The sequence below is a fragment of the Coenobita brevimanus genome, chromosome 1 (genome assembly GCF_032717465.1).
Source record: "Coenobita brevimanus isolate Jiangsu-jjx chromosome 1, ASM3271746v2, whole genome shotgun sequence".
NCBI lineage: Eukaryota > Metazoa > Arthropoda > Malacostraca > Decapoda > Coenobitidae > Coenobita > Coenobita brevimanus.
The window spans coordinates 64,190,431-64,204,344 of NC_136954.1; the positions used below are offsets into that span (position 1 = coordinate 64,190,431).

General features: G+C 41.6%; 1 protein-coding gene and 1 non-coding gene across 5 annotated transcripts in view; both read right to left on the bottom strand.

Annotated features, from left to right (window-relative positions):
- Positions 1-9,119, bottom strand: part of LOC145412343 (transcription factor AP-2 gamma-like) — a 106,701-nt gene extending 97,582 nt beyond the window's left edge. For all 4 annotated transcript variants that reach the window (XR_013899857.1, XR_013899814.1, XM_080283031.1 and 1 more), the window contains exons 1-2: positions 8,929-9,119; positions 586-694 (exon numbers count right to left, since the gene is read on the bottom strand). Coding sequence is in view for 2 of the 4 variants with exons in the window: in XM_080283031.1 (XP_080139157.1) it covers positions 586-694; positions 8,929-9,118 (299 nt within the window). In the remaining 2 variants the exon portion in view is untranslated. The remainder of the gene's footprint in view (positions 1-585; positions 695-8,928) is intronic.
- On the bottom strand, positions 7,059-7,177 carry LOC145414993 (5S ribosomal RNA). The gene has a single exon (XR_013899989.1). It is a non-coding gene; the product is annotated as a 5S ribosomal RNA (ribosomal RNA).
- Positions 9,120-13,914: the final 4,795 nt, after the last annotated feature.

Genomic DNA, 13,914 nt, shown 5'->3' on the forward strand with positions numbered 1-13,914 from the left:
ACAGACAGCCAACATCATGGGCATCAGCGATAGCTCAGTGTGCATTGTTTTGACTGACACCTTAGGTATGAACATGCTGTCTGCAAGATGGGTGCCCAGAATGTTGACACCAGACCAGAAGCTGATTGGATTAGAAACTTCTAGGACACTTTTAGCTTTTTTCCAAGCTGATCCAGCCAATTTCTTACAGAAATTTGTGACCCAAGATGAGACATGGGTTCACCACTTCGAACCTGAATCAAAGAATCAAAGCAAGCATTGGAAACACCATGGTTCTCCACTTTCCAAAATATTCAAGCAAGTGGCATCCGTCACCAAGGTGATGGCCTCAGGGCTTTGGGACACTGAGGGAGTTCTCATGATTAGCTATGGTACTTGCAAGGTCAGACCATTGATGGGGCCTAATATGCATCAGAATTATGACAGCTAAAAGAGGCAATCAGAATGAAGCTGGGAGGATAAAAATCACTATACCTTTCACCTTGAAGACTAACCTCTGGCTGTGTAACATTTGATGAGCTTAAGTTGAAAGGTATAGGGATTTTTATCAAGTTAAAATAACCATATTGTAGTTCCATTACCCACCTGAGACATTCTGGTGGAGCCACACGTCGCTGCAACTCCTCTTGGGTGACAGTAATGCGTTGCTGCTCCCGACCCACACTGAGCAGTGCCGGCACCCAGAACACCAGCTCTGAAATCCACCTATTCTGTTATCTATAATAGATGGTCCTTGTCAGGGATATGTTCCAAAATATCACACCTTTTTCCACACATCCAGGGCATAAATTGGACAAATTGGCAGATCAGCATAGGAAACAGCAGAACTTTATTATTATTATTTTTTTTAAGTCTAATGCAGACTAAGCACCTCCCACCCCCACCCCCCCAAAGTGACATAATAAGGAGGGCTTTTTGTATCTGGTGCCAGATCCTTGAATGGATTTACATTCAAGTTTCTCACCGAGTTCCATGTGACTCGAGGTAACAATGATGAGGTTCTTACAAGCCACAGTCAAAGCATGGAGGCCACCATATCTGGTTGTAATTCTCCGCTGTAACTTACATGGTGTTCTTACAACTTATGCTCAAAACAAGAGCATCATCATATTGGCCCATAGCTCATGACTGTGACTTTCAGCAGGGTTGGAGGTGCTGTAAGTGAGGCTGGTCACTCTCATCTTAAATGTCAGGACCAACTCGCCTAGCCCCGGGCTTCTACGCTCCTTATGGGGCAACGTAGGATTGGATGATGATGGATGGAGTTTTTTTAATATGAAATTACTAGGAACGAAATGGTTACACAGTAGTACTGTATAAAGTGACATGGAAGCGTCTGCCACTGCCCATAAGCTGTTAGGTGGGAATTTTGAGCATGTGCAAGTCAAAGAAGGCTCATCGTGACAAATTTATCATAGAGAAAGTCTAAGGAGCGGAGTTGGAGTCGGACACACATGAAATCAAGGAGCTGGAGCTGGGCGTTTTGGATACCGCCTCCACAGCCCTGGTGGAAATGTAGTAAAATGAAAGCTTCAGCCTTAACACAACTATGAGATTTTGATCCAATTTTTTCAGTGTTTTGGACAATTCTAAGGTACTTTTCTTCTATGGCATTTTTTTTTTTTTTTTTTTTTTTTTTTTAAAGATAACTTAATCAAACCTAACCCAGCCTAAAATTCAGAAGTAAAATAAAAATAATTTGCAACAAAAATGCCACTGAAGAAAAGTGTCTTATAAGTGTCCAAAATACTGCAAAAATGAATCAAAATCTCATAACTGTGTTTTTGTCTGAAACTATCTATCTATCTATCTATTGCCCGACGCCCTAATCCCGCAAAGGGTGGCCGCAGACAAAACGCCTCCAAGTCACTCTGTCACCCACCATTTGACTACCCTCCCCCCAACTCACCCCCCCCTCCCTCATACACCTCTCAACTTCATCCCTCCACCTCATCCTCGGTCTACCCCTCCCTCCACCTCACCTACATACACCCTCTTAGTCAGTCTTTCATTCTGAAAGAATAATATCAATAATAACAATAATATCAAAACTAGAAGTCCCCCCAAGGGGGGGAATCACACCAGCCGCAAGCCGATACATGTCTAGCACGACTCGGAATATAACCTTGACCTACTGTCACCAATTTCAAACTTGCAGGAGATTTTCATCCCTACTACCTACCTGTTAAAATTTTGTGATGATACCTTGAGTGGCTGCAAAATTGCTACCAGACACACAGACCCTGACCTACTCTCACCAATTTCAGACTTGTAGATTTTCATCCCTACTACACACTTGTAGATTTTCAGCCCTACTAAACCCCTGTAATAATTTGTGATGATATCTTGAGCAGCTGCAATGTTATTGTGGTAACAGACACAGACCTTGACCTACTTTCACCCATTTCGAACTTGTAGGAGATTTTCATCCCTACTACATACCTGTAAAATTTTGTGATGATGTCTTAAGTGGTTGTGAAGTTACAGTGCTATAGTAGCCGCAGTGAGAAATGAACGCTGTGGTGGGGCAGCCGGAAATCCGGGGATTCCCCCACTGTAGCCATATCCACATGTCACCGACCATAGAGGTAGGATGTCACCGACCATCGGCCACCGCTGCAGCCCCGCTCCATGATCCTTACCCTGTGTCTCTGGGTTTCTCTTTCTCTCTCAGTTTCTATATAAACTGGTGTATTTCCGAAACTAATTATGAAATTATTATGACTTTTGTTCCACACCACCACTGAGGTAAAAATCAAGGAGAGTTTTCTGTATAAAGGTTTCCCCCCCCTTGTCTGAGGGCAGGTCAGTTCTTGCGAGTGTATAATTATAGGTCAGGCGGAGGTATCGGCAAGGCCGCACTCCCCCGCTCATATGCCACATTTAGGAGGGGAGGGGAAACCTTTATACAGAAAACTCTCCTTGATTTTTACCTCAAAGGTGGTGTGGAACAAAAGTCATAATAATTTCATAATTAGTTTCGGAAATACACCAGTTTATATAGAAACCGAGAGAGAAAGAGAAAGCCAGAGACACAGGGTAAGGATCATGGAGCGGGGCTGCAGCGGTGGCCGATGGTCGGTGACATGTGGATATGGCTACAGTGGGGGAATCCCAGGTCATCCCGGCTGCCCCACCACAGCGTTCATTTCTCGCTGCGGCTACTATAACAGATACACAGACAGATAGACAATTTGAAAAAAATACCAGCTTCGCTATCACAGCTGGTAATGTGTTCTCTGAGCAGAGTATGTGGAGTTACATGGAGAGACAGACTGACCAATAAGGAAGTGAAGGAGCATTGTGGTGTGGATGTGGATATGATAGAAAGCATTAGGAGAAATACACTGAAGTAGTTTGGCCATGTGGAGAGCATGGAGGGCAAGAGACAAATGGGGAGAGTGTACCGGTATGTGAAAGAGGTGGAAGGGGGGGGAAGAGGGAAGGGGAGGCCAAAGAGGAGATGGAGGGATGGTGTGGAGAGGTATATGAGAGAGGGGTGTGTGAGCTGGGGGGAGGGCAGTGAAACGCTGGGGGAGAGGGCGACATGGAGGCAATTTGTTCGTGGCCACCCCTCATGGAATTAAGGTATTTGGCAATAGACAGATAAAAATGTAAAATATTATAATTTTTATCACCATATAGGTTCACACACACCTAATTATCTGAAATCCGGTCAAAATTTTGTGTTGAATTTAACAGATAAAAAAATCGAGTTTCAGAGCAAACACTACCTAAAGTTAACAGAAGCGTTTTGCTTTTAGCCTGACAACTCAGCTTGACAGACTGTAGTTTGTATAAATATTGACTTAACAAGAAAATACATTTGTTTCCACTGTAAATCAATACTTATGCAAAACAGAAGTCTGTCGAGGTCAATCTTAAAGAGAAAATATCCACTAACTTTAGCACATTTTTACTCTGAATCCTGATTAATTATCAATAATTATATTAGGCACAATTTGTGATCATATTTCAAAATATTAGGTGTGTATGAACATATATGTTAATATATATATATATATATATATATATATATACACCGGTATATATACTGTATATTTTCCTATTAAAAGTGCCGATTCAGTATTTCATCGCACTGGTAACTATGTTAATTCTTTATTTCATGAATGAAACCATTGCATCTCCAGACATGTGTACTGCTCAAGTAGCTAAAACCATAACAGCCTCCATCCGCCTTACTCCGATAACCATGTTTATTTATGGTGATCGGCTGAGCTGCCTGCATTCATGTTTTGAAGTTGGGTAGAATCCTCTTTAAACTCAATACATAAACCTACATTGTGATTGGCTGAGTGACTTACAGCCAATGCACAATTTACATGAGGGCATACAATAGATTGGACAAGTGCTCGTGGGCCCTTCAGGCCCCTTGCACTTGCTCCTGCAGAGGGCTCTTGCACTGCTGTAGTTTATTTTAGCTGTACCTAAGGCAAAAAATTCTATGGAGATCCCACTGCGGGTGCCTGGAGCGACGTTTTTTTGTCAGAGTGTGATCGCTCATTAAATATGGTAAAAGTTTTTCAATCGTGATGGGACCATGTTTTTTCACATCAGCAAATTTTTTTGCGATTTTTGTGCCAATCTTGGTGCAATTTGAATGTGTTTCAGCTGTCCAAAATACACACACACACACACACACATGGCTAGTGCTATATTATATTACTGGTAGATACTTGGGTGTAAATAAGCTTTGAATATGGCCTGTAACAAGGATAGTAACCACACTGGAAATTCCCTTAACCTAAGAAAGCTACAGGGTGTTTGCTCATGTAAATTACATGAGGCTTCGAGTATCCTGCCCCTGATGTGTTATTCTGTCACTGAGTTGGACCAACATTCGGAACACCTACTCTGAAAGGCAACCACCCTAATTCATTATATTTCTCTCTACTGTACAGTCGCCCCAACAAGTGATGGCAGAGTTTCAGATTGCTTCAGTCACTCTGCACTGCCATACGTTCAATGAAAACAGTGAATATAAGGTAAACATTCAAAGCCTTCATCACATCATATCAAATATATATTATATCGCGCTAAGAATGGTGTAAAATGAATAACAGGAAGCAGTGATATATTAGAAGTTAACACTTAGTTACCTTTTCTGATCTGAATGAATGTCAAATGTATTACTCCGCGCACGGTGGGCAGTAGGCCTATAACTCAGTGTTCCTCATTTATTTGTTTCCCAGGATTTCAAATACAGATGCTCTAGTTTTGAAGACCAGTTAAGGAAAATTCTTGTGACTGCAATACATTGCCTTATTTTCAAATGCTATGGTGATGATACAGCAACAATAAGGATGCCATAACAATGAAATTTAGCAACAAGACCATCCTGCCTTTTCTTCCGTCTTCCTCTTGCCAGTAACAATTATAATTAGCAACTTTATTCCCAATTAATACAAAATTATTTTTACTTGTAAGGAGGTATGACAGATTCTGCCTTTTTCTCTTACACCAGGCAATAAACAGGACCAAAGCATGAGATCAAAAACTCTTGCAGTGCAAAAGCACACACTCTTTACTCCATCTTTTAATCTTAATATCTGTCATTTTAAATAAACTATAATGTCCTGCTGAACAGAAAATGCTGATTTGGAGGTTTTGACCTCAATGATTTGTTTATAAACCTCGCATTTTATTACTCTTGCTAATCGATTATGCACTGAGGATACCAGACTATGACAGAAGTTAGCATTCTCCGAGGAGCTCCGACTTCCAGACAAATTTCGAGGTTCTTTTTTTATACTTCTTTCACAGATAGCCCTCTGGTTTATATAAAATATTCCAGAGATTTTTCTTAATCAAAAACTGGTCAAAGGCAGTGTAACAGCTGCATGTCTTTGAATAAATATTATCTCCTTTCGTGCGTGTTGATGGAAACATTTAAAATAGCTTACTGGCTTTACGCCGCCTTCCAGCTTTCTGTCGATGTCCATTGAGAAGTTGGAAACGGAAATCAACGATTTTAAATTATTCCCTAGTATTGTAACGGAAATTATTTTATAAATAATAATTACTAATTTTAATTGCTTATTGAAGCTCCCTTCTGTTCAGTCTTACACTACTAAAAAATTATTGCATGTTACCATACTAGAATTGAACTCCACAAATTATCCTGACAGTCCCTGAGCGATTGTTGTGAAATTTCAATTACTGTACAGTAATCCCTCCAATATCCGATGTAATAGAGCCAAAGGCATGTCCGGATAGTGATCCTGTCCGGATATTGGGCACCAGCCTCCTGGACTTGTACTTATGGACCCTAACTCAGAAAAACACCTATACAACTCCCTTTGGACATGCATTGCACCTATTTAAGACCCAAATCACACCAATAAGGGACATAAAAGACTGAAATAAATGCAAAAGAACCATAAAATGAGGTTTTAGTGGTGAGTTTATACAATATTAAACATTCTGGGTACTTACAAGTTCGTGGCTCCTGGACTGGTTTGAACCGCCAGTTTGCAGTCCACAGTTATCCTCTGCACTCTAAATTCTAATTTCTTAACACTGCACAACACTGTAAATTCCCGTGTGTTCTAGTGGCGAAGTATTGCAGTTTATTCACTGTTTATTCACAAAAAACAAGCACCTGTGGCTTGGACTGCTATAAGTATCTGCTCTCGATCGAAGTTAGGCTGTGACTATTGATGATGGGGGGGTAACAGAGTTGCCAGATCGCAACGGCCACATTACCGATCTCCTCAACTTTCATTACCAAATTTAACTTCTCATTACCAAATTCGTAAAGCTAGCATTTATTATTCACTAATTATATATACAAGTGGAAATACATGTAATCACTCTCCTTATAATTAACACCATGTGGATTATTATCACGCTATGTAGGGTAGCAGATTAATCAGAGAGAGCAAACAATCCACCATCTCCATCCTGTGTATCCTCATCCATCCATCCATCCATTGCCAGATGCCATGTATCCCAAATGGGGTGGTCAAGGGCTTAGAGTTAATTGTTTTACAGGGAGGGGCACTAATCCTCCACCAATCCCACTTGACATGTAGGGATGCCAACAGCATCTGGTGTTCCCAGGCGGTCACCCATCCAATTACTAACCAGACCCAACGTTGCTTAACTTCGCTGATCGGACGGGAAGCGGTGTACTCAACGTGGCATGGCCGTTACATGTGAAAAATCCATTTGGTAATGCATTATTCTGATTCATTCCCAAACGAATTTTTCGTTATAAAATTGGCCCACACTTGGTAATGAAAAATACCAAATGGCAACCCTGACAGGGGAGGGGGGAGGGGGGAGGAAGGAAGGGGTGAAGGGACCATGGTGTAACAGCTGTTCGGCACCACGCGGCAATTTTAAATTACGGGTGGGAAAAAAGTCGGATTTTTTTCAAATTTTTTGCGGTTTTTGGCCCATTTTGGGAATATTGGATCCTGGGACAATTATGTCCAGTTAGTGGGGATGTTCGGATATTGGGCGTTCGGATATTGGGCGTTCGGATATTAGAGGGATTACTTTCCGTTTAGAATTTCCTATTATTGTAACTAACGAACTGCTTTCTACAATTTTGAAATATACAGGTACTCTAGCATTGATTTATTGTTTTTTGTAACAATTTTACGTATTAGGTTTCACCTCGTAGAGATATAAGGAAGAGTATGTGCACTATCGCTGACCGAAAACTTCTGGATACTCCGCCGTCACTTCTTAGGCCGACTGTACATTACAATCATTGAACATAACATGAACAAAATATTTCAAGCTGTGCCTAGCTTAAGTGTCCAGTTTCCCACAAGGCTCCTGGAAAATGGCAATTTCAGCCAGGCACACCCTGAAAAATTATTTTACAGGGTTGCCCAAAATGAATGCAACCCATAGCACTATGAAGACATACGGGTATCACTCATGGGAAGCAATGGTTCCAGCTAGATGGGGCCACCTCACACACTTCAACCCAAACGATGATGTGGCTGCGACAATGATTCGGGGTTTCAACTGATCAGTAGGAGGTGTGACCCTAAGTGGGCCTGCCCACTCATCCAACCTAAATCCCCCAGATTTCTATCTGTGGGATTACCTGAAGGATCATGTTTATGAAAACCATCCCCAGACAATCTGAGATCTGAAAACAGAAATCACAGTCAACATCAGTGCCATCCGAAGAGAGGAGTGTTTCTGCGTAATTGACAATTTCACATTCAGGTGTGCCTGTGACAAGGAGATGATTATTTAGTACACATTTTGGAAAGGTCATACACAACAGACCATTTGAATTGCAGAACCAAAACTTTCAGGACTGTTTTGTTATCAACTCAGCTTAACATGAATGCAAAATTAAAATAATCTCATCTGTTGTATACATGACACACTTTTATGAGTTGCATTCATTTTGGGTCACCCTGTACGCAGAAGAAATGTGATGTAACTGACAAACAATATGGAGTAATATGCCCTGTGAAAGGGTTAATGAAGGCTTGTGGCAAATTCCTCCAGTTTTATATCCTTCCCAAGCTGAATATAGCCTCCGAAAGTAACAAGAATAAAATAACAAACATACAATATTATTGGTGAGGTGGGACACACAATTTTCGTCGAGTCAATTTTCTCCTAGGTAGCATATGAATGGTAATCCTCATCCCTCACTTGGATAATATTGAAAAACCACAAATGCAGTTCAAGTACAGTATTTTGAAATGCTATTGATAAAAGACAATCTGTGAATGATAGAAAATATGTAAAAGCAGCTCCCGTGTGGAAATGTATTAATAAAAGGACTTGCAACGGATGCTTATTGAAGAGAAAGTGCTTGAAATTACTGGTCCATTAATAAGAATATTAATTTCGGTGTCCGTTAATTCACCGGAAATTCGATACTCTACCTAGCAAAATTCAGTGAACAAAATGGCATATACTACTGACCACTGTCTTGCTGATTATCTGTGTCATCTCCCTCGGCTATGACCTGTGAAGTGCAATTATCAAGCGCAGCACTTCCAGCCTCGGGACACTGACTCTCTTCGTCATTCAGTATGATGTGAACTATTTCGTCTTCGTTCGCAGAACTACTCGAGTTAAAGATTTCTTCAATGAATTCTTCCTTAGCCGCCATGTTGTAGTTCCCCGAACTTGAGTCGTATTTTTATGGCATTCCTTCTACACTTACCGACGTTTCTGTTAATTATATTCGCTTTAGTTCTACATATAATAATCAATAGAAATCCTGAAGTGACCACGCATGGAACAATAGCTGGGAAAAAAAACAAAAACTAATTTTTGCCGAATTGAATTGTAAAACCGAAACAAATTGGTAGTTGAACATGAAATCGGGAAGGTATCGGTGGCCACTTTATATGCAAATGACAATAGACAGTTCCATCAGGATGCCACTTCGTGGGAATTTCCCACGAATCTGTGGGACAAATGGCCTGACGTGGGAGTGTTTGTGGGGGAGATGAGTAAGGTTTCAGTGTAGAATTGGATGATGAATGAATGAATTTATCTATCTATCTATCTATTGCCAGACACCTCAATCCCGTTTGAGGTGGCCACAAACAAATCGCCTCCAAGTCGCCCTGTCCCCCGCCATTTCACTGCCCTGCTCCCAACTCACACCCCCCTCTCTCATATACCTCTCCACCCCATCCCTCCATCTCATCCTCGGCCTCCCCCTCCCTCTTCCCCCCTCCACCTCACTCACATACACTCTCTTCGTCAGTCTTTCACCCTCCATCCTCTCCACATGGCCAAACCACCTCAGTGTGTTCCTCATAACGCTTCCTATCACATCTACATCCACACCACAACGCTCCTTTATATCCTCATTCGTCAGCCTGTCTCTCCATGTGACTCCACAGGCTCCTCTTAAATAACTCATTTCCACTGCTCTCACTCTTGACTTGTGTCCTTCCAACAATGTCCAAGCTTCACTTCCGTACGTTAGAGTTGGTATCACAATACTGTCATGTAGTAACTTTTTCACTTCCATGCTCACTTCCCTGTTTCTTATCACTGCTTCCAAGGAACCAGCAACCTTTCTTCCCTGCTGTACCCTTTCAAGCACTTCACCCTCCAAACCTCCATCCTTACTCATCACACTACCCAAATACTTAAACGTACTCACATTTTCCAATTCCTCACCATCTAACCTCGCTGTACATTCACTAACTTCACCTCTCTCAAAGACCATCACTTTACTCTTCCCTAAATTCACCTTTAGGTTCCGTTTCTTACACACTCTCTCAAACTCATCCACCAAGCCTTGCAGCTCCCCTTCGTCTTCACTCAACAACACAGTATCATCTGCAAACAACAGTACAGGGAGTTTCCAAACACTATATCCTCTCTCACCAGGGCCACTCCAGCATCCACTACCCTAACTTGTACCTCTTTTATTTATGAATTTATTATTGAATTTATTATTTATTTATGAATTTATTATTATTATTATCATCCATCTATCATCCAATCCTATGTTGCCCCAAGAGAAACGTAGGGGCCCGGGGCTAGGCAGGTTGGTCCTGACATTTAAGATGCGAGTGACCAGCCTCACTCATCGCTGAGTGGTATTACATGAGCAGTAAACCCCAACCACCCCTTGGATATAAGCCTGTACAGGCTCAGTCCAATTGGAGCACCTTAATTACCCACAAAACCACCAGGCACCATAATTTGGTTATATGGTTACTACCCAGCATAGTAAATGGTTTCCTGGTGTACAGGAAACCATTTGCCTTGTCACTCAGTGTCGAGTCACCCATAGGTGGAGGGAAGAGGAAAGAATGAAAGACAGAAGAGGGAGTGTAAAGTCACTCATAGGCAGAAGGACGAGGAAAGAATGAAGAAAAGAAAGACGGAAGAGGATAGATGGAGGAGAGGAAATGACAGACACCCGAGAGCAGCACTACATCAAGTGAATGGATGGAGAGCACCCACACCTACCACCAATTAATATTATTATTATTATTATTATTATTATTGTTATTATTATTATCATCATCATCCAGACCTCCCTTCCCACCCCAGGGCAGGGTGCTATTACTGTTAATATTTAGGAAGTCTGGTGGTTTAGTGGAGACAATTGACTAGAAGACTACGAGATTCAGGCAGTGGCGTACCTGAGGGGGGGATGGGGGGGCTGTTTGAAACTGCCCCCCGGGCCCCCAATTGAGGGGGGGCCCAAAAAAAAATTAAAAAATTTATAAGCTTTTTTTATTAATATTTAAAAATATATACTGTATATTTATCATCCCGACAACCCTGGCTGAGATATTAGATAAGTGTTGAGAATTTGGGGGGCTAGGTTCTTTGCGGGGCCCTGCAAAGACCTTAGCCCCCCGGGCCCCCAAATCTCTAGGTACGCCCCTGGATTCAAGTGAAAGGAGAGAGGGTGAGGAGGAGACTGAGTATGAAATGGAGGGACTGGATGAATGAGAAGTGAGGTAAGATGCAGAAAAAAAAAAAAAAAGTGAAAGTAAGAGAATTAGCAGCATACCCTGTAAAAATTGCTGTCACGGGCATAGGTTTATCATGTTCCAGAATATGGAAGCTTAGCCTTGAGTCCCATTTGCATCAATGGGAGTAGTACAGTTTGTGCTTAGCTTTTGCCATTTTTACCTCTTCTGCTTTCATCTCTTACCCTTATTATGGGTGCGGGAGAGGGATGCCATCACATTGTGGCACCAGTATTGGATGGCTCTACTGCCTAATTATCAAACATCCCTCAACTCCATCCATTTGAGGGAATATTGGACTGCAGGAAGAAGAACAGTTTGAGGCTCCAGTCTATGGGTTTACATCCAGATGAGCCTGTGACCACAACAACAACAACCCTAGCACAGTATTATTATTGTTGTATATGAGTTTGGGATACATGGCGTCTGGCAATGAATGAATGAATGAATGTATATGAGAATGTCAGAGATCAGAGCAATGAGTGAATAGATATAAATACTGTACAGGGTATGTCCTGCAATGCTGGGTACTCTGTTGATTTTTCTGCTTTTGTTGTTTTCTTTTTTTTATGGATTGTCTTAAGGGTATTTATTAATGAGAAATAGTTATGATAATAATGATAGTGATCCACTCACTCAATATAGTGCTGCTCTCAGGTGATTGGCCTTTTCTCTCTTTCTTCCTTCTTTCCTTCCTTCCTCTTCTGTCTTTCTTTCCTTCATTCTTTCATCTTCCTTCTGTCTACAGGTGCCTCTACACTGAGTGACAAGACAAATGGTTTCCTGTACACCAGGAAACCATTTACTATGCTGGGTGGTAACCATATAACCAAATTATGGCACCTGGTGGTTTAGTGGGTAATTAAGGTGCTCCAATTGAATTAAGCTTGGGTAGGTTCATATCCAAGGGATGGTTGGGGTTTATTGCTCGAGTAATGCCACTCAGGGATGAATGAGGCTGGTCACTCTCATCTTAAATGTCAGGACCAACTTGCCTAGCCCCTGGCTCCTATGCTACTCATATGGCAACACAGGATTGGATGATGGATGAATGAATGAATAATTCATTCTGTTCTCATTCCTTATTATAGTCGCGGCATGCGCCTCTGAGGTTGTTATTATCGTGCCCTGGCAACCTACCATTCAAAAGTGCGTCTGATTTTGTGTATGAGACACGTAATTCATGTATAATAATATTCGTGTATAATATATTCGCGCATAATAATATGGTTCATATATAATATGATACAAAATCGGATGCAGTTTTGAATGGCAGGTTGCCATGGTATGATAATGACAACCTCAGAGTCATGCTCCGCGTCTATAGTTGTGCGATACTGTAATTACGGTACATAGGAACATCAGATTGAATGGTCATTTTCAGTGGACACAAAGTTGCTGGCATCCACTATTGTTTGACTTTTGTTGCTCAGGCTCCCTCCATCAACTATTTGTTAATCGAATGGTGTTTTATGATGATGATAAATAGTACTGTACAGTATACAGAATGCATAGTTACAGGACTCAAGTGTACTTGGGTGTTGAGTTTTGTGGCATTCGTGAATAGTATTTAAGATAATATGACTTGTCGTACAGTATATATCAGTCACAACTTGACACCTTTAATTGATGGGAACCTTTGTGCTTTTCATAGCATGCTCTGCTGAGCAGTGACTGAAGGACTACTAAGTGACAGTTTCATTCCTTTGACAGGCAGTCGGTAGTTTAAAGATATGGTCGCCATTATTACTGTGTATGCCACCACTGTACTTTTTGCAGTGCATGCTCCCTAACATGCCATTGATCATACTTGAGTTACATCAATGCAAGGGTTGTGTACATGTATTTTGCAACAGACATGTGAAGGTGTATGGTATGTGGGAGGACTACTGTGCCTTGGGAACAGGCTGTGAAGCCTGTGCCCAGAGTCAGACACATAAATAATAATAATAATAGTCTGTAATAATAATAACAATAATAACAACAACAATTAGTGGTAGGTGGGGGCACTCACCATCCACTTAATCAATGTAGTGCTGCTCTAGGGTGTCTGCCCTTTCCTCTCTTCCATCCTTCTTTCCTTCCGTCCTCTTCTGTCTTTCTTTCCTTCATTCTTTCCTTGTCCTTCTGCCTACGGGTGCCTTTACACTCCCTCTTTGGTCTTTCTTTCCTTCATTCTTTCCTTTTCCTTCTGCCTGTGGATGACTCTGCACTGAGTGACAACCCAAATGGTTTCCTGTACATCAGGAAACCATTTACTATGCTGGGTGGTAACCTTATAACCAAATTTTGGCACCTGGTGGTTTAGTGGGTAATTATTGCGCTCCAGTCATATTGAGCCGGTGAAGGTTTATATCCAAGGGGTGGTTGGGGTTGATTGCTCATGTAATGCCACTCAGGGATGAGTGAGGCTGGTCACTCTCATCTTAAATGTCGGGACCAACTGCCTAGCCCC